The sequence below is a fragment of the Symphodus melops genome (genome assembly GCF_947650265.1).
Source record: "Symphodus melops genome assembly, chromosome: 21".
NCBI lineage: Eukaryota > Metazoa > Chordata > Actinopteri > Labriformes > Labridae > Symphodus > Symphodus melops.
This window is the reverse complement of record NC_136711.1, coordinates 7,444,637-7,465,185: the sequence shown is the minus strand read 5'-3', so window position 1 is coordinate 7,465,185 and position 20,549 is coordinate 7,444,637. Positions and strand designations below refer to the sequence as shown.

At 39.3% G+C, this 20,549-nt stretch overlaps 1 protein-coding gene and 1 long non-coding RNA gene across 5 annotated transcripts; one reads left to right on the top strand and one right to left on the bottom strand.

Moving 5' to 3' along the window:
* The first annotated feature begins 1,331 nt into the window (after nt 1–1,331).
* Nucleotides 1,332–2,240, top strand: LOC306817398. 2 transcript variants are annotated; one of them, XR_013778021.1, is made up of 4 exons: nt 1,332–1,453; nt 1,614–1,665; nt 1,939–2,001; nt 2,169–2,240. It is a non-coding gene; the product is annotated as an uncharacterized lncRNA (long non-coding RNA). The 2 variants fall into 2 exon arrangements; XR_013778022.1 differs by having other exon boundaries at nt 1,333–1,453; nt 1,617–1,665.
* A 7,149-nt stretch (nt 2,241–9,389) lies between these two features.
* LOC306842455 (uncharacterized protein) lies at nt 9,390–13,162 on the bottom strand. Of its 3 annotated transcripts, none has more exons than XM_079372737.1 (3): nt 10,401–10,473; nt 10,172–10,320; nt 9,390–9,790 (listed from the first exon to the last, which is right to left on the bottom strand). In XM_079372737.1, the coding sequence occupies exons 1-3, from the start codon at nt 10,442–10,444 to the stop codon at nt 9,492–9,494; spliced, it is 492 nt and encodes a 163-aa protein (XP_079228863.1). In that variant the 5' UTR covers nt 10,445–10,473; the 3' UTR covers nt 9,390–9,491. The 3 variants fall into 3 exon arrangements, 1 of the variants encoding a protein (XP_079228863.1); XR_013781740.1 differs by lacking the exons at nt 10,172–10,320; nt 10,401–10,473 and adding an exon at nt 13,024–13,154 and having other exon boundaries at nt 9,398–9,533; nt 9,656–9,790; XR_013781739.1 differs by lacking the exons at nt 10,172–10,320; nt 10,401–10,473 and adding an exon at nt 13,024–13,162.
* Nucleotides 13,163–20,549: the final 7,387 nt, after the last annotated feature.

The window sequence follows — 20,549 nt, the reverse complement described above, 5'->3', positions numbered from 1 at the left end:
CCATAAAATAATTTAAATTTTCTTGTTTTTCGTGGGCGTTATGTTTTTGTAGTTTTCTCATGAGGGTGTCAAGTTTTCTTCCATTTTTGACCATAGCAAAATTGCAACTTTTTTCCTAAGGGGGGGTGTTGCGTTTTTTTCAGTTTTCTTCCTAGGCATTTTTTCAATTTTTGACCACAACATAATTTCAAATTTCTTGTAATGAGGGGGTGTTATGTTTTTGCAGTTTTCTCAAGAGGGTGTCAAGTTTTCTTCCATTTTTGACCATACATTTTTTAAAACTTTTTCATAAGGGTTGGTGTCACGTTTTTTTCAGTTTTGACTTGAGGCATTTTTTCAGTTTTTGACGACAAAATTATTTTGACTTTCTTGTAATGAGGGGTTGTTATGTTTTTGCAGTTTTCTCATGAGGTTGTCAAGTTTTCTTTCATTTTTGACCAAAGCAAAATGTCAACTTTTTCGTAAGGGGGGGTGTTCCTTTTATTTCACTTTTCTCATGAGGCATTTTTTTCAATTTTTGACCACAAAATAACTTCAACTTTCTTGTAATGAGGGGGTGTTATGTTTTTGCAGTTTTCTCATGAGGGTGTCAAGTTTTCTTTCATTTTTGACCATCAAAACATGACAACTTTTTCGTAAGGGGGTGTGTCACGTTTTTTCTCAGTTTTCTGGCTAGGCATTTATTTCAATTTTTGACCATAAAATAATTTCAACTTTCCTGTAATGAGGGGGTGTTATGTTTTTACAGTTTTCTCATGAGGGTGTCAAGCTGTCTTCCATTTTGACCATACATTTTTTTTTAACTTTTTCGTAAGGGTTGGTGTTACGTTTTTTTCAGTTTTCTGGCTAGGCATTTTTTTAATTTTTTTCAGTTTTTTATGACAGAATAATTTCAACTTTCTTATAATGAGGGGGTGTTATGTTTTTGCAGTTTTCTCAAGAGGGTGTCATGTTTTCTTCCATTTTTGACCATAATTTTTTTTTAACTTTTTCATAAGGGTTGGTGTCACGTTTTTTTCAGTTTTGACTTGAGGCATTTTTTCAGTTTTTGACGACAAAATTATTTTGACTTTCTTGTAATGAGGGGTTGTTATGTTTTTGCACGAAACTGCCTCAGACTGAACTGCCTCAGACTGAACGGCCTCAGACGAAACTGCCTCAGACGGAACTGCCTCAGACATATTTATTTTATTTATTTTTAAATTCGAGGGGGGGGGGGGGGGGGGTGACTAAACGGCCTTTTATTTATTTATATATTTTTAAATTGGGGGGAAGAAGCGGAGCGTTGCCGGGGAACATGAAACGTCATCAAGATGCGACCACAACAACCCTGGCGCGTCTATGGGCGCGGAATGAATATACACAACAGTAAGTTTTAGTTAATGCTCGCCGTTCTGTTTCTTTTTCTTATGCCATTGTTATATATATTGATTTATTGACTTATGGTTAAAAGGTAGGAAGAGAACTAGCATTATATTATATGTTTTTTAATTGTAAAATTAGGCCGATACTATTGTGTCTTGCTAATCGTAGCTAGCTTCAGTACATTAACGTTAGTAGCGATGGCTGATGTTTTGCTAAATTGGTCAGTAATTGATCCATATATATTTCAGCAGATGGACAAAGTGAAAGCTTATGAGGATCTTCAAAAAGAACTTGAAAACGGTAACGACAGTTTCATTCTGGTTTAACGGTGATGGTAGCACGTTCATGCTGACTTTGACTGCCACACAACGCTGACAGAATTGACCTTTAATCATGTATGTATGTGTACTTATTACGATACAAAGCTCAGTTAAACATACTGTGACGAATAGCAACAGGTGTCATGAAAATAAATGGGTGCTATGTTAAAATATAAAAGGTGAATTTGATTCAGGATTTGGTGACTGACTACTGCATTATTGTCACTCCCTCCACTTCAAATTTAATTTGCAGGTGAGCTTACCAAAAAAGGCTTTGATGCCAAAGTCAAAAAGCTCCTGGCAGCTGACAAAACGGGTAGGCTCGACTATTGATAGTTGTTGCACAACTTGTAAAAAATTACAGGCTGATGAACATACAATATGAGGACATCACATTTGTATATGAAGTTCACTGTACAGAAGCCTGTGGCAGTTGTGGCATTAATGCAGTTGTTTCATAACACTGCCCCTCTCATATTACAGATGACACCAACTCAAGAAGGGCCAATGCATTTTTAAGTAAGGAAAAATAAAATTGTACACAGTTGTAAGAGCTGGTACTGTTTCTAAGAAATAGTTTAGATCGCTTGGCTTGACACAATTGTCAGTCTAAATGTATAACTACTTTATCAAATCAAATCAAATCAAATCTTTTATTATGATTACATTTTATTTTTTATTTTTTTCCTCGATGTTAGATAAGACTGGCTCCAATGGATTGGAAGCCTAGAACTCTCAGAAAGTATGGACGGTACCAGAAACTGATTTTAGATGAGACTCCACCTTACGTCCTTCTACAAGGCCATGAAACCTATGATGACTTGGTCAACATAGGCAAAAACAGTTTCTGGCCAGGGGATGAACTCCTTAAAACTGATGTGGGCGATGATGAAAGTGGCATCTGTATGTCTGCCGATACTGAATGTATGGACTTTTTTTTATTGTATTTTTAAATTACATATTTAACCGGTATATGGTTGTGTAGTATGTGTGCACCATGCATGGTTACAATTTTAGTCTAATACATGTCTTATTTTGCAGATGAATTTTCCTGAAACTGATGTGGGTAGGAGTCTTGCAGATCAGGTAAAGCCTTGATCTTCATTATGGTCTGATTAGTGTCACGGACATTAGTTAGTACACAATGGAAAACATGCAGTATAGATATTTTCTCCAAATGTGTTCATAGGATATCCATCCTAAGACATTCAGCTCAGATGAACTGGAGACAGGGAGAGCGAGAAAGGAAAGCCAGTGCAGGTCACAGGTGGATGTAAATTCAGGGTCATCTGCAATTATAGGCAGAGCTGTAAGCCAAGGGCTGTCACCATGTGCACCTATAGGTGAAAGGAGAGCAGTGGGGCTATTTGTAGGTTCTGCAAATATGTCTCTCCCTTAATCGTCCAGCATGACTCCCATTTTACCATCATGCAAGTAATGTTTTTTGCTAGATTTATCATTAGACATATTTTTAAGCAGAGGTTGAGTTAAACCAAAGAAAGAATAACAGTTGTCATACTTCAGGGGTAGAAACTGACGACAGCTCCTGGAGATAGCCTTGCATGGTTTAGATATGACTGCTCTACAAACATGACAGGAGTGATTGGAGCACCAAGTGGCAGCTGTTTGATAATGTGTGTTTTTATCCCCAAGTGTATCTTCCACGTGTTCCATATGTGGACAAGGCTTTAATTAAATACGATGAAGAAAACCTACTTGGTGAAGGAACATTTGGCAAGGTATATCAAGGTTCTTTCCATGGTACTCCGGCAGCTGTTAAAAGGATAGTATTTGGCTCTGCAGGATGTGAGGACGACGACGACATCCAACATGAAATAAACGTGTCTTTGTAAGAACTTGTGATTTATATTGTTTCTTTATTTGATAGTGCTGTGTTTGCGAAAGTTTTATAATGATACATTTATCATTATATTTATCAATGTTGTAAAACAATGTGACACTACATTGTGTTCTTTGTCTTGTATTTTATCAGGAGACTGTCTCATCCCAACATTGTCAGACTCATGGCAGCAGCCCGCAGTGAGACCTGCTTTTTGTTGGCGACCGAATACATTCACGGATCCACCCTGGAAGCAGTGCTTCATACAGACAACTGCTTTGTAAAGGTGCCATAACTCTTTCTCTTATGTCTGTGTTGCGGAATACTATCATTAATATTACGTGTTAAATAGATTAACACACCTCGTAAGAAGAAGGGTGTTGTGTATTTGTCAGGCAAAATTAAAGCATCATGGGACAGAGGATTTCGTTGTAACTTTCTTTAATGTCGGCGCACATTCTTCTCAACACATTCCTTCTCTTTTTCTTCTCTCTCCACTACGTTTCTCTAGAGCAGCAACTGTCCCACTATGCCCCCTACTGGCCGGAGAAGTATAAGCTTTTAGAACACAACAAAGGGCACCACCTGGCTCACCAGGAACAATTTTTATTAATTATGGAAACTAATAAACTTTATTAATTATGAAAAATCAACAAATTCATGGATTTATTATTTTATTCTCGAAACGTTCAACCACTATGAATCAATACGAACACAAGTCTGGATGTATGCTTTATAATTTTAATGGCAGATTAAACAAAAAACAGGAAAAGTAACGATCTTAAAGGAGCATCAGATATATATGAAAAACCAGAGATGACAGATACTATCTTAACCAATTCAGTATGGTGCTGTGTTTACGTCTGTCTAACAAAAACTATTAACTAGATTCGGATCAGAAATCACCGGGAGACAAAAATGAAAAATTCAAGAAGAGAGTGGAACTATGTTACGGCGGATATGGATTAGGGGAAAGAATTACGATGAAGAACACCCTTGACACGTATTTCTGAGTAAACAAACAAGCTGTTGTGTGTCTCACTCACTGAACCACGAGTCCGCCAAATGGTGCTGGAGTTTGGAGAATGGGTTTTGGAAGTCCATCTCCAATTCCTACAGCCCTGAACCAACGTGGTTCTGGTCGGATTCCGAGTTAGCGGGGCACTCAGAAAGGTCTAGATGTGTTCAAGTCAGCTTTCCCAGCTCGGATGAATGTCCAAAAAAACAGTTTGACGATAAACGATCGTCAACTTGCCCACTGAATTGGCCGATCCAGTAGTTAAAGTAATGATTCGTTTTAAGTCACTTGTTTGGAGAGAAAATTCCAAAAATTGTCCAGAGTAATAAAACAAAAACACTTTCGATTAGAAGCTGCACGTCCACGACTTAATCGAGTGTCTCTTGGTCTGGTAAATATTGAGAAAAACAAGAAGCACTAATGTCCAAAAATAAAAGTATATATATCGAACAAAAACCAGAGAGAAAAGTTTTCGAATTCCACAAAAAAATTACCAGCGAAACATGGGAACCAGCCAGCGATATGAAGGACGCACGGCCTTTTTAATAGAGTGCTAAGGATAACACACCCCTTCCGGACGATGTGTCTCTGGGCGGGCTGAAACATGACTCTAAAGTTCTGCAACTAAACTAACTAAAACACCATACCAGAGTTTTTAATTCTATGTAAACAGACATGTACAGACATGAAACTGAAACGAAACATAATATCAGACCATGAATGCAACACCTTTTAAGCGTAAAATTGATGTCCTGTCTGTTGAAGAAAACATTGATTTAAAAGAACCACCAGATGGCACTGGCGCTCCATGACAATCTTTGAACCGAGGCAGTGACTTCAAATGATAACCCAATTGTTTAATAGCTTCGTGATAGATTGTCCGTTTTAAATCCTGTTTGGATGAAAACGTTAGTTTAAATGTCCTTAGAAAGATTATACACCTAAAAAATGAAACATACATGTTAGTCAACATACATCTGAAATGAAGTCATATGGTTTCCCTTCATTTCATGGGAGTTCACCGAAGGGTCAACCATTCCTTAGAGGGAGATTAAAGTTGTCCTGCAAATCAGGAGTCTGTGGCAGAAGTGTTTTCCTAAGTGTCAATACGATTTATTAACGAAGGAAGAAAAAGTAGTTCCATATGTTTTCTGCATAATGAAGTCCTTTGAAAATGTTTACATGAGATGCGATAGCCTTTATGATTTCAGGTTTGAAGGGTTCAAACTGAGGGTCTTGTCGAAAGCAGAGAGGGAGGAGGATCATAAAGTTGAGTTGTGTGAGGACATCTGGCGGAGAGTGAAGATGAGGGCCTCCGGCCTCTCCAGAGGACCGTCAGGCTCCTCTTGGATCTGATCAGATAAAGAATATTCGTAACATCTGCATGAACAATGTTTAGGTGTGTCTGTGGGGTGGCTTACTTACCCATAATGAGGGATTTGTCTGCTGCCACAGAAGCTTGCCATAAAAGCATTTTATTTGCTAGAGCTGTATCTGTGCCATTTTTTTACTGCACTTCTATGGATAATTTGGAAGTTGAAGTTCTTGACAATACGTGTACATTTATTTCGGAAGAGATGCAGGACATAGTTACGATTTCTGCACACTTGACCCCATAATGTTTAATTTGAGCAACATTTTCACTATTTCTTCAGTTTACATATATTTTACCTTTTGTCTTGTTAGCTCGAAGGACATGATGCCAGTTTCATATCATTGGACCTTTCAATGGCTGTTGAGTATATCCATGCACAAAAAATTATTCACCAAGACTTAAAGCCAGCAAATGTCATGGTAAGCTACTTGTCTTGAATTATTGGATAGATTGGACACTAGCAGGGCAGCAGGCCCTGACGCTGTCTCATCCTTCCTTTTGAAGACGTGTGCAGAGGAGCTAACACCAGCTTGGGCCCCCCTCTATCAAAGATCAGTGGATTCGCATATAGTTCCATCTTTGTGGAAAAGGGCGACCATCATCCCTCTTCCAAAAATAGCGGTCCCCCAAGATAACAACGACAATAGGCCTGTTGCCTTGACTTCCATTGTAGTCAAGTGCTTAGAGAAGTTGATGGTGGTGAAGCTGAAGTCAAATATTAATGGTCAATTAGATCCATATCAGTTTGCCTACAGAGACAACCGGGGCACTGATGATGCAATTCTCACTGTAACGCATTCAATCTTGCAACATCTTGAAAATCCAAAGGTTTATGCCAGATTACTGTTCGTGGACTTCAGTTCGACCTTTAATACTGTGCAGCCACACATCCTTCTCAATAAACTCAAACAGATGAACGTCAACCCATTTATAATCAGATGGTACCACTCTTTTTTAACAAACAGGACCCAACAGGTCAGAGTGAACCAGACAACATCCCAGTTAAAAGTAATAACTACAGGAGTTCCTCAGGGGTGTGTGAGTTCTCCCCCTTTATTCACGGTTTATACTAATGACTGCACCAGCAGGCATTCTAGTGTTTCTCTTATTAAATTCTCAGATGACACTGCCATTCTGGGCCTCTTGGATTCTGATACAAACACCCTTGTGTACAAGCAGGAGGTAAACAACTTTGTACCATGGTGTGAGCACAATCACCTAAAAGTCAATACAAAAAAAACAAAAGAAATGGTCTTTGACCCGGGTCATGTGGGGGACCACGCGCCGATACTTATTCATGACGTTAATATTGCACAGGTTGATTCATACAAATATCTCGGAGTACATATTGACAATAACTTATCATGGAGTGTCCATGTAAATAGTGTGTGTACTAGGATCCAGCAGCGACTTCACTTTCTGCGAAGGCTGAGGGTGTACGGTGTCCAGCAGAAGGTGATGCTGCTTTTTTATCATTCTGTGATCGAAAGTATACTTCGCTATGCAATTGTTTCCTGGTTTGGTAATTTAACTGTGAAGTTGAAGACGCAAATAAACTGGTTGGTCCACACTGCACTTAAAGTGATGGGAGTGAGGGAGCACCCCACTCTTCAAACAATATTTGAAGGAACTGTACTTAGACAGGCCAAGAAAATAGCTGCAGACCCCTCTCTTGTCTTGAATTCTGAGTATGAATTGTTACCCTCAGGCATACGCTACAGAGTTCCAGTTAAAAATAAGAAAAGATATTTGAACAGGTATAAATTTTCATTTATCCCACTATCCATTTCTCTGTTGAACTCAGGCCGTAAGTAGAGCTTCTGTTCCTGTAAAGGAATGCCATGTATATGTATGTATGTATGTATGTATGTATGTATGTATGTAGGTATGCACTTTATTGCACTGTCAGCACTTGTGTGCTATGCACTGTTTTACTGTATTTTTCTTTTCTGTCGTGTTATGTGTTATGCAGCAGCCTGTACGTTCAAGGCAAATTTCCTTCGGAACTAAATAAAGAAATCTTGAATCTTGAATATTGAATTACAGTTTTTCTCCCTGATTTTGTTTATTCTCCCAGATCACAACTGAAATTCTCAACTATTTGTTCAACCTCCACCTCATCAAGTCACTTATGCACATCAGAAAAGGAATTTCTCTGCCTTTTCAACAAGTGAAACAGATACAGTACTGCAGATGCAAATGCTTTGGCATATTCATGCAAAGGATTATGTATACTTGTACAATTTCCTACATTATCAAGAGCTTATGTTATGTACTGTAGATAAACATGTTTTACATTGGTTATTTGTGATTGTCTTGCCCCCTAAAACATCTAATCATTCGTTCATTGCATGAATCAGTACATGCAGAATGGTTGAACATGTCACATTTTCAATACTGTAACACATTTTGATCGACATGGCATGATCACTTGAAAATGTAGGAAAGAGTAGACAACTATACATACTTTGCATGAATGTCCCAAAGGATTTGTCCAAAATAATTAGAAATTTGTTTTATGTGCACCAATGACTACATGATGTGGAGGTTGAATAATAAGTTTTGAGATTTTAAATTCTGATCTGAGAAATCTATCAAGCAACTGAAAAATAAATTGTAAAGACAAATTAACCCATATTGTGAGGTGTGGTGCTAAGTTGTGAGCTTCATCCCTGCCAAGGTTGCCTTGCATCTGTTTCCTGAGATTCACTGCACATCAATAAAAAAAAGTTAAAAGTGCATCCTACCTGAATACCATAAACATTGGACACTATGGGTGATAGAGGACTGTAATTAGTATGAGAATTATATAGGTATGTCTGTTGCAGCCACGTGGTTTTGACCAGTTATAAAATCTGTGAGATTTTGGACAACCTAACCTTAAAAGGTTTGTATTTCAATACCTTACAGGTTCACTACCCATCTAAGAAGGCAATCCTGGCAGACTGGGGCCTGGCAAACATTAGAGACACTGTGATGGTTCGTCAAGGCAGTAGGTTCACTGCACAGGCTGTCGGGCCAACTGGTGGCACGCATCTTTACATGGCTCCCGAATGCATTCTACACTTTGAAGAGGCCTCCTTGCAGACAGACATGTGAGCCACATATCTGGAGTTCCTCACTAGGTCTGTTCCGTGGAAGGTCAAGAAACAACGAGAGCTGGTTGCCCTAATGGCTGCCAAAACCCCACCACATGCCCTAGCACATCTCAGTGAGAGGTACAGTTTTCTTAGTGGGTTGGTAAGCTATGACCCCGCATCGAGGCCTACTGCATCTGATGTTGTACAGTTCCTCAAGTCAGGAGTTGATCTTGCAAGCCGATATGGCTACAGCTGGTAATCAAGCAATAAGTTGGGGTTTAACAGTACATTTTTACCACTGTGCTAATATGTTGTGCTGTATGTTGTAATTAACACTAAACTTCCAATACTGTGAAAATGTTCAAATAAAAACATTGCCAGTTATTTGCATCATTTTATTTCTCAAAAGGTATTGAATATACTCCAGCTGATAGCCCTGTCGCTTGTCTTAGCCAAAGGAAGACTGGTTAGGTGTTTTAAAGATGTCACTTGCTCACTCCCCTCCCATCCTTTGTCTGATGAGAACTTTGTATATCTCATTTGCATCTGCAAATGTACAGGGTGTAGGAATTGTATTCCTATTCATGGCAGTGGTGAATTCTTGTACTATCATGAGGTATGCAGCAAGACAACCATCTGCTGTGTTTGGAAAATGACTGTTTTCCAAAATGGCATGGCACATGTCTCGGAACTCCTGGTTTGCCACCATTGATGGTTCATCTTTCTCACTGACAAGTTCTTTAGCGTAGTCGAGGAGGTCTGTGTCGACTGGGCACAGCATGTCAGCAAAACCTGCAATTGGGGGAGAAAAATTGGTAACATTTTCCCTTAGAATGACAAGTAAATCAATAATTGCAAAGCTGTTTCAGAGCATGCATATAAAGCAGTTCACCATGACCTACAATGCTTTAAGCTGAAGCTTCAATGTCTTTCCTGCATGTAAATTTAAATATGAAATGTTTTAAGTAGGTTTACGGATTTAGTAATATGAATTTAAAAAGATAGGTAGCCAACACTAAAACATATATATTTACAAATTTCAGTATTTGTTCCTATAATGTGTCAGTCTGATGCAATGGTGTGATTACATTGGCAAATGACATGTGTTTTGTTACATTAGAACTAAGTTAAATAAAGATTATCAACCTTTGTTGCAACTTGCAAGTAACATACCAGGAGGTGGGGACGTGTAGAGAACATCTGGCTTCCCAAATGGACCTGCAGCATAGCGTTGTTTGCGGATGTCATGGGTGTTCCATGTTATCTGCTCAGTTTTCAAATCTTTCTGAAGACGAGGAAGGTGTGTGTACTGCAAGCAGTTGCTTTGGAGAAAGAAATGGAACTTAATGTTAACATTAAATCTGTTAGTGACATGCAATTAATCTGATCATTATTGACTTACATGTGTACAGGGTTGTCAAGCTCGAGGATGCCAGACTCCATCATGGCCTAAGCATGTGATTTTGAAAAAGACAAGAAGTTGTATTAAAACATACAACAGTGAACCAAATTCTAAATTTATGTCAATCAAATTTAAGTCTACGATTACAATAAGAGTGAGGAAATTCCCAAAAACTACAAGATTTTAATTCCCAAAGACGAGTGGGTTTTTGAAATAAAAATAAAATCATGTAGCAAATTATCTAGAAAATCAAGGTATGCAGCATTTATTTTCTTTTATATTAAGTCAAAACATCCTCATACTTTTCCTTAAATACGTATACACAACATAACTGTTGATCACTTCAGAATGCAATTAGAATAAAGCAAATGCTCCTGCCTGACGAGGACTTTCTTGATCTTATACTCTACAGTTTCTATGTGTTTCTTGGGGACAGATTCAATCAGCCTTGACTAGCAACACATTACATTTAGAAAACTATCTAATCCAAAATATGGTCCAAAAACCAAAGAAAGTCAAACATCTAAATTGTCAGTTGTTGGTGTTGGATGTTCATTTTACATCAAGCTGGTGTAAATGTCAAATTAAGCAAAAAAATATTAAACTTTAGGAGCGTACTTTATATTTATTACGTCTGTATTGTTAAATCTTTTAGCTTTTATACCTCAAATCAGCATTTCTTGATCCATGCCCTCTTTAAAATGCTGTTGAACCATTCGGCTCTCTAAACAAGGAAAAATTACACTATTATTTTGAATGCCATCAGTGCTGGTCTAAAAATATTTGTGTATAAATGTAAAAACTTTCCTGGTTGTGCACTGATGTCCCCATTCTGAAGCACTGCTGTGCCTGGTTCCCCTGCTCACGCATGTGAAATGCCATCTGCATTTGACCAACAACAAGGTTCTCCTTTCCTCTGTCACCTCGAATCAATGTGGGACAGCCTGAGCATACAAAAAGAAAATCTTTTGTTTGTGCCATAACTGTTTGGTGTTTGAAACCATATCAAGGACATTCTATTGTTACCAAAATGTAAATCTTTTGTTCGGTACCCGTTTACTAGGAATTCCAACCAATTAAAAACAATACAGTGCATACCACCCTGCTCCTGAACAGCATCGTAGAAGTATCTTGCAACAAATCTTTGCTTGCTGGTTGGAAGTGCCTTGCTTCAACCAAAGAAGTTTCCTAGAAAAACTGAGTGGACAACAACAGAAAAGGTGCACATATTCACATTACTATAATAGGACTGAATTACCGTTAATGGCACGTATAGCAAGACTTTTACTGAAAGTCTACATGGCCATATGTGACAAAATCTACATCAACACCTAATCTTCATGGAACATTAAATTATCAATGAATTTACATTAACAGACTGCAAAGAAAATGCAACATACCCATCAATACATGGCATGTGGATACATCTGTATGCCAAAGAACTTCAGTTTGCCAAAGAACTTCAGTTTGTCATTACCTGTATGGAACAATGTATGTTTCTGCAATGAGTATACACTTACTATCTTAAGTTGAAATTTACTTAAACTTAAATTTAAAAGATAAGATATGTACCATCAATGTGCCAGGTGTCATTTGGGCCATGGCAGATGTAATTCCTACGGTGAATTTTCTTCTTGCCAGGAACTCTTTTTTGATGTCCAGATCCCTCATTATTTCAGCAAAATCATTTCTATATTAACAGGAGATTACAAATTAATTAAAATGACCTACAAATTAATTGAAATGAGCTTCTACCTCATAATATTAAGAGCAAAGTATAGAGACCAACCTGTAGCAAGGCTGCACTCCTCCGATATCCCGAACCCGTTTCAGCATTGCCCTGATGCCTTGTTCAGGTGACCACTGTCTCATCTCACTCTGTAAATCAACACATTACACAACATATTAAACCATTTGAATTATCATAAGGAAAAAGACTGCATATACAACCTGAGCAACTAACATTTCATTACATGTATTCAATATATCGGCAAAAATCCTGCAGCAAAGTGTTGTGGAATTTTTTCCATTACTAAAGAGTGAAAATAAAGAGTGAGAAGATCTATTCAAAAAGGAACCCCAAGATCGATCTGGTCTCAATGACCAGATCGATCTTGCCTTATTCGAAGGCAAGATAAGCGTTCGAAGACCCCTCTCTCACACGGTGAGGAGAGAAAGAGGCCCCCGAGTAAAGGCAAACATGAAAACTTATACCTTTCCATCACACTACACAGAGCACTTCCCCATCACACCACATAGAGCCACTGCCCGATTGTACCTGGCAGGGCACAATCTATCCCCTAGTGTGAGAAAAGAGACTACATGATTATTTACCATCTCCCAAGGCGGAGAAGGAGCTGGAGTCCAGTGAGAAAGAGCCTGGGTGACTCTTCCCACATGTACAGAGTGTGAGAAACAGAATAAAGGGAACAAAATGATGGGAAACAAAACACCCAATATGCTGTGCATGTAGTATTCTAAGACATTTCAGATACATTTTATATGACAGATTCTATGAGACCTTCGTAGTACAAATGGAATAAAATTTTCCAGAACAAAAGGTTCCAGAAATACATATTAATATCTTAGCCTAATTGACGATACTTGTTTTACTAAGGCTTACCTCCACAGCTTTGCGGATTTCAGTGAGAGGTCGCTGGGGGTCTCTCCGCCTCAATCCCAGAACTTTCAAAATCCTTCTGATGTGTCTCTCACTGTTAGGTCACAAAACAACCACAATACAGGCTTTCCTTATAAAAGCACATGCATTGTATCTTGTCCACAAGGAAAAGACTTGTAATTATAAGACAATGTGCATATCAGAGATGTGTCATGTCAATGGTATCTGATACAGCAACACATTTCTCAAAATGCAGGCCTACCTGATTTCATGTCCAGATGAAGCCGATGCAGAGCTGATCTCCTTCTGTTTCAAGCCATTTTTGAATAACAATATTATCATATCGTCTACAAAACGTTAAGTGTGACAACCATCGGTTGAATGAATTTCCCTCGGGATCAATAAAGTATCTATCTATCTATCTATCTGATATTCTAACACCTGTACTGTTGCAAAATAGCTAGCCAGTGCAATTATGGAAATTTCTGGGTGTGAACATTCTACTTAAGAGGTAGTAACTTTATTCAGCTAAAACTCATACATAAGCCTCATAAGTACATTGATGATTGTGGATACTCCTTTCACTCTTGCTGTCAGTTGACATCTTGCACCAATGTCTGAAAAAAGTAAACAACAAAAATATTATTGCAAAAATAATAGCGTTAGGCAATTAGTAGAAATCCACAACTAACAGCTTTCTATACAATATATTATTTTATCGAGCTATAATTTTAGGACTAATGGTCAGTATTTACACTTGGTTCATTTTAAATATCAAACGAAATTTGAGAATTTGATTTACTACAATACACGACCTAATTACTTTACTGTTTTAAGTGCTTTAATAAGCCTCGCAGCTTTAATCATTTAAAGCCTCCCATAATCCTTTAAGGGAGCTAAAATATTTGTCTGCTACAAACGTATGCTATGTACATTTGTAGCAATTGCTACTACTGAAGCTAGCTACGGTTAGCAAGACATAATAGTATCGGCCTAATTTTACAATTAAAAAAACATATAACGCTAGTTCTCTTCCTAACTTTTAAGCAGCATTGGCCCTTTCCAGCTGTAGTTCAGTATCGTAAGAGAACCGCAGCACCTGGAAGACTATGGGCCATGCAGATGATCTGGAAGCTGGAAGAGGCGGACTGGGATGTTCATTTATATTCTCCTTGTGTGCTTTCATTGAAGACAACCTGTTCTTTGATGTTATAATAAATTAACATTAAATTATAAATTACAATAAAGAATGTGGGCTCCGTAAGACTTTTACAGAATGAAATGTGTACATGTGGAGTCCAGTGAGAAAGAGCCTGGGTGACTCTTCCCACATGTACAGAGTGTGAGAAACAGAATAAAGGGAACAAAATGATGGGAAACAAAACACCCAATAGGCTGTGCATGTAGTATTCTAAGACATTTCAGATACATTTTATATGACAGATTCTATGAGACCTTCGTAGTACACATGGAGTAAAATTTTCCATAACAATACATACAGTGACAAAAAATACGAAGGACAAAAGCACTATCAAGGTCATCTTTGATTCATTTGCCATGCCTTCTCCTGCCTTGTCTTGTGGCTCTGCCCCCCCCCCCCCAGCCCATTCATCTGTTGCCACCTCACACCCTTCAGATGACTCCTTGGGCCTTTTTCAAACCAACCCCTACACACTCCCCCTCCGTGACGGAGTGCACTCCGTCAGAAGTCACACTCGCAACTGAATGAAGGCCCCTCCATCCAGGTGGAGGGTAGAAATATAGCAACAGACATTGGGACAAACTTCACTCTCTCAGGTGGAAACAGGAAGTGTGTGTTACCATGGTTACTCAGCGGCATCCTGGGGGAACGGCTTATTATTAATGTACGTAATACATTCTGTAAAAGTCTTTATGTAGATTATTTTTCTCTAGTAAATTTATATTAGTGTAGACTTATAGCAAAACGATCAGATGGAGCCCACATTCTTTATTGTAATTTATAATTTCATGTTTAGTTAATTTATTGTAATATCCAAGAACAGGTTGGCTGATAAACTTTTATTTTCTGTTGTAGCCGAAATTAAGTTTTACAAAGAAATCGAAAGTAAAACAATGATAAATAAATAAGAGTGAGAAGTTGTCTGCAACATAATTTAATATTCTTTAGTTTTTGCAACAGTCCCTTTAAATATGAAACACAATGAAATAAACAGGTGAACAGAAGGAAGAAAAGAAGAGGAGGCTTTTATTTGACCCTTTAAAACAATAAACAGGTGAAGTTGTTCACGTCTGTATGATGATAGTGTTTTGGTTTGTACAAACCATAGACTGTAAAAATAAACAAACACTAACACACGGAACTTACTTTTGTACAGGTCACTCCTTCTGTGACTACCGGACGCAATAGGCGTTACACGTGATCATCAAGTGGGCATTGGTGTTGACTCGCTGGCGGAGGGTTTTATGGCCCACTACCACTCCCTGCTAAGTGGTTTGAGACGGACTTAATATGGCGGGCCCTTCGCGTGGACGCGCAAATGGAGGGCTAGTGGATAGGGCGAGGGTGTAGTGGACGGTTTGAAAAAGACCCGTCATTTGCAACCAGAGTCTGCACAGTAGGGTCCGGCAGGAGGAGCCATGGCAACACGCCCCGCCCATTTAGCCTCTACCACTCTGATAGCTTACGCAGCCCAGCTATACCAAGAACATAAGAATCTTTACGGAGGGAAATTCATCTACCGACCATAGAGGTGAGTACAAAACCACCATATATTTCAAGTCAAATATCTAAACGTAGTTCATTCAGAAATTAAGAAAATCACACTTTTTATTATTGAATTTAAACGTTTTTTTCGTTGCTATTATATTGCTACTGGATGCCTTGAATTTCCCTTTCTATCTATCTATCTATCTATCTATCTATCTATCTATCTATCTATCTATCTATCTATCTATCTATCTATCTATCTATCTATCTATCTATCTATCTATCTATCTATCTATCTATCTATCTATCTATCTATCTTTAACTCTGTGGGTTATTAAACCTTTTATTTTTGGCAAAAAACAAACTAAAACAATTTTTAGCTAAGTTAGCAACATAAGCTGTGTACAGCTCTAACATATGCTGGTGAAAATATGTTATATGATAGAAAGTAGTGGTGCACTAGGTATGTTAATTTACCTTAGTAAGGAAATGATCACTTTCAGAATCAATAGAGATTCCTTTGTTATGTTTTGTTTTGGGGGATTTTTTTTTCTTTTTTTCTTTCCTTCATTTCATTGGATTTATTAGTGCCACGCTGAGAGAGACACAGAGGCATTCCTCCTCGTCCTCGACCTCCTCATCTTCCTCCTCGACCTCCTCCTCCCTCGTCCTCGACCTCCCCGTCCTCTCCCTCTTCCCCACCGTCCTCCCCCTCGACTTCTCCCTCCTCTCCCTCGACCTTGACCTCCTCCTCGTCCTTTCCTTCGTCCTCTCCCTCTCCCTCCTCCGAGAGAGAGAGAGAGACAAAGACAGACAGACAGACAGACAGACAGACTTGTCTCGATAATACTTACTATAACAATCCGAACATGTTAGTAGCAAAACAAACACTTTCATTGGCATATTTTTTACACAAATCCAAATTACCCACACATCCCCGTTCAAACTTACTTCTGGTTTCAGGCATAAATGGTTCCTATCATTCAGTTGCACTGCCAGCCAATGCTAATTTCAGCCCAGGTTCAAAAATCCTGATGTTATCCTTTAAAGTAGCAAAACGTCTGCCAAAAAGGGCTTTCAGTATGCTTTTCAGTATAATAAATATTTTTCATTAGATGTGTGGTTTGTTTAAATTGTGTTTCAAATGTGTGTGTGTGTGTGTGTTTCCATTCTCTGATCTGCAGAACGATGGGATTGATGCCAGACAAGAATGCATCCTTAAGGGACTGGGTGTCTACCTTAACGAGGATCCAGAGAAGCTGGTGAAGGAATACAAGGTATGTTAATTTACCTTAGTAAGGAAATGATCACTTTCAGAATCAATAGAGATTCCTTTGTTATGTTTTGTTTTGGGGGATTTTTTTTTCTTTTTTTATTTCCTTCATTTCATTGGATTTATTAGTGCCACGCTGAGAGAGACACAGAGGCATTCCTCCTCGTCCTCGACCTCCTCATCTTCCTCCTCGACCTCCTCCTCCCTCGTCCTCGACCTCCCCATCCTCTCCCTCCCCGTCCTCTCCCTCTTCCCCACCGTCCTCCCCCTCGACTTCTCCCTCCTCTCCCTCGACCTTGACCTCCTCCTCGTCCTTTCCTTCGTCCTCTCCCTCTCCCTCCTCCGAGAGAGAGAGAGAGAGAGAGAGAGAGACACAGACAGACAGACAGACAGACAGACAGACTTGTCTCGATAATACTTACTATAACAATCCGAACATGTTAGTAGCAAAACAAACACTTTCATTGGCATATTTTTTACACAAATCCAAATTACCCACACATCCCCGTTCAAACTTACCTCTGGTTTCAGGCATAAATGGTTCCTATCATTCAGTTGCACTGCCAGCCAATGCTAATTTCAGCCCAGGTTCAAAAATCCTGATGTTATCCTTTAAAGTAGCAAAACGTCTGCCAAAAAGGGCTTTCAGTATGCTTTTCAGTATAATAAATATTTTTCATTAGATGTGTGGTTTGTTTAAATTGTGTTTCAAATGTGTGTGTGTGTGTGTGTGTGTTTCCATTCTCTGATCTGCAGAACGATGGGATTGATGCCAGACAAGAATGCATCCTTAAGGGACTGGGTGTCTACCTTAACGAGGATCCAGAGAAGCTGGTGAAGGAATACAAGGTATGTTAATTTACCGTAGTAAGGAAATGATCACTTTCAGAATCAATAGAGATTCCTTTGTTATGTTTTGTTTTGGATGATTTTTTTTTCTTTTTTTATTTCCTTCATTTCATTGGATTTATTAGTGCCACGCTGAGAGAGACACAGAGGCATTCCTCCTCGTCCTCGACCTCCTCATCTTCCTCCTCGACCTCCTCCTCCCTCGTCCTCGACCTCCCCGTCCTCTCCCTCCCCGTCCTCTCCCTCTTCCCCACCGTCCTCCCCCTCGACTTCTCCCTCCTCTCCCTCGACCTTGACCTCCTCCTCGTCCTTTCCTTCGTCCTCTCCCTCTCCCTCCTCCTCCTCCGAGAGAGAGAGAGAGAGAGAGAGAGAGAGAGAGACACAGACAGACAGACTTGTCTCGATAATACTTACTATAACAATCCGAACATGTTAGTAGCAAAACAATCACTTTCATTGGCATATTTTTTACACAAATCCAAATTACCCACACATCCCCGTTCAAACTTACTTCTGGTTTCAGGCATAAATGGTTCCTATCATTCAGTTGCACTGCCAGCCAATGCTAATTTCAGCCCAGGTTCAAAAATCCTGATGTTATCCTTTAAAGTAGCAAAACGTCTGCCAAAAAGGGCTTTCAGTATGCTTTTCAGTATAATAAATATTTTTCATTAGATGTGTGGTTTGTTTAAATTGTGTTTCAAATGTGTGTGTGTGTGTGTGTTTCCATTCTCTGATCTGCAGAACGATGGGATTGATGCCAGACAAGAATGCATCCTTAAGGGACTGGGTGTCTACCTTAACGAGGATCCAGAGAAGCTGGTGAAGGAATACAAGGTATGTTAATTTACCTTAGTAAGGAAATGATCACTTTCAGAATCAATAGAGATTCCTTTGTTATGTTTTGTTTTGGGGGATTTTTCATTTATTTTTTATTTCCTTCATTTCATTGGATTTATTAGTGCCACGCTGAGAGAGACACAGAGGCATTCCTCCTCGTCCTCGACCTCCTCATCTTCCTCCTCGACCTCCTCCTCCCTCGTCCTCGACCTCCCCGTCCTCTCCCTCCCCGTCCTCTCCCTCTTCCCCACCGTCCTCCCCCTCGACTTCTCCCTCCTCTCCCTCGACCTTGACCTCCTCCTCGTCCTTTCCTTCGTCCTCTCCCTCTCCCTCCTCCGAGAGAGAGAGAGAGAGAGAGAGAGAGAGACACAGACAGACAGACAGACAGACAGACAGACTTGTCTCGATAATACTTACTATAACAATCCGAACATGTTAGTAGCAAAACAATCACTTTCATTGGCATATTTTTTACACAAATCCAAATTACCCACACATCCCCGTTCAAACTTACTTCTGGTTTCAGGCATAAATGGTTCCTATCATTCAGTTGCACTGCCAGCCAATGCTAATTTCAGCCCAGGTTCAAAAATCCTGATGTTATCCTTTAAAGTAGCAAAACGTCTGCCAAAAAGGGCTTTCAGTATGCTTTTCAGTATAATAAATATTTTTCATTAGATGTGTGGTTTGTTTAAATTGTGTTTCAAATGTGTGTGTGTGTGTGTGTGTGTTTCCATTCTCTGATCTGCAGAACGATGGGATTGATGCCAGACAAGAATGCATCCTTAAGGGACTGGGTGTCTACCTTAACGAGGATCCAGAGAAGCTGGTGAAGGAATACAAGGTATGTTAATTTACCGTAGTAAGGAAATGATCACTTTCAGAATCAATAGAGATTCCTTTGTTATGTTTTGTTTTGGGGGATTTTTTTTTCTTTTTTTCTTTCCTTCATTTCATTGGATTTATTAGTGCCACGCTGAGAGAGACACAGAGGCATTCCTCCTCGTCCTCGACCTCCTCATCTTCCTCCTCGACCTCCTCCTCCCTCGTCCTCGACCTCCCCGTCCTCTCCCTCTTCCCCACCGTCCTCCCCCTCGACTTCTCCCTCCTCTCCCTCGACCTTGACCTCCTCCTCGTCCTTTTCTTCATCCTCTCCCTCTCCCTCCTCCGAGAGAGAGAGAGAGAGAGAGAGAGAGACAGACAGACAGACAGACAGACAGACAGACAGACTTGTCTCGATAATACTTACTATAACAATCCGAACATGTTAGTAGCAAAACAAACACTTTCATTGGCATATTTTTTACACAAATCCAAATTACCCACACATCCCCGTTCAAACTTACTTTTGGTTTCAGGCATAAATGATTCCTATCATTCAGTTGCACTGCCAGCCAATGCTAATTTCAGCCCAGGTTCAAAAATCCTGATGTTATCCTTTAAAGTAGCAAAACGTCTGCCAAAAAGGGCTTTCAGTATGCTTTTCAGTATAATAAATATTTTTCATTAGATGTGTGGTTTGTTTAAATTGTGTTTCAAATGTGTGTGTGTGTGTGTGTTTCCATTCTCTGATCTGCAGAACGATGGGATTGATGCCAGACAAGAATGCATCCTTAAGGGACTGGGTGTCTACCTTAACGAGGATCCAGAGAAGCTGGTGAAGGAATACAAGGTATGTTAATTTACCTTAGTAAGGAAATGATCACTTTCAGAATCAATAGAGATTCCTTTGTTATGTTTTGGGGGATTTTTTATTTTTTTATTTCCTTCATTTCATTGGATTTATTAGTGCCACGCTGAGAGAGACACAGAGGCATTCCTCCTCGTCCTCGACCTCCTCATCTTCCTCCTCGACCTCCTCCTCCCTCGTCCTCGACC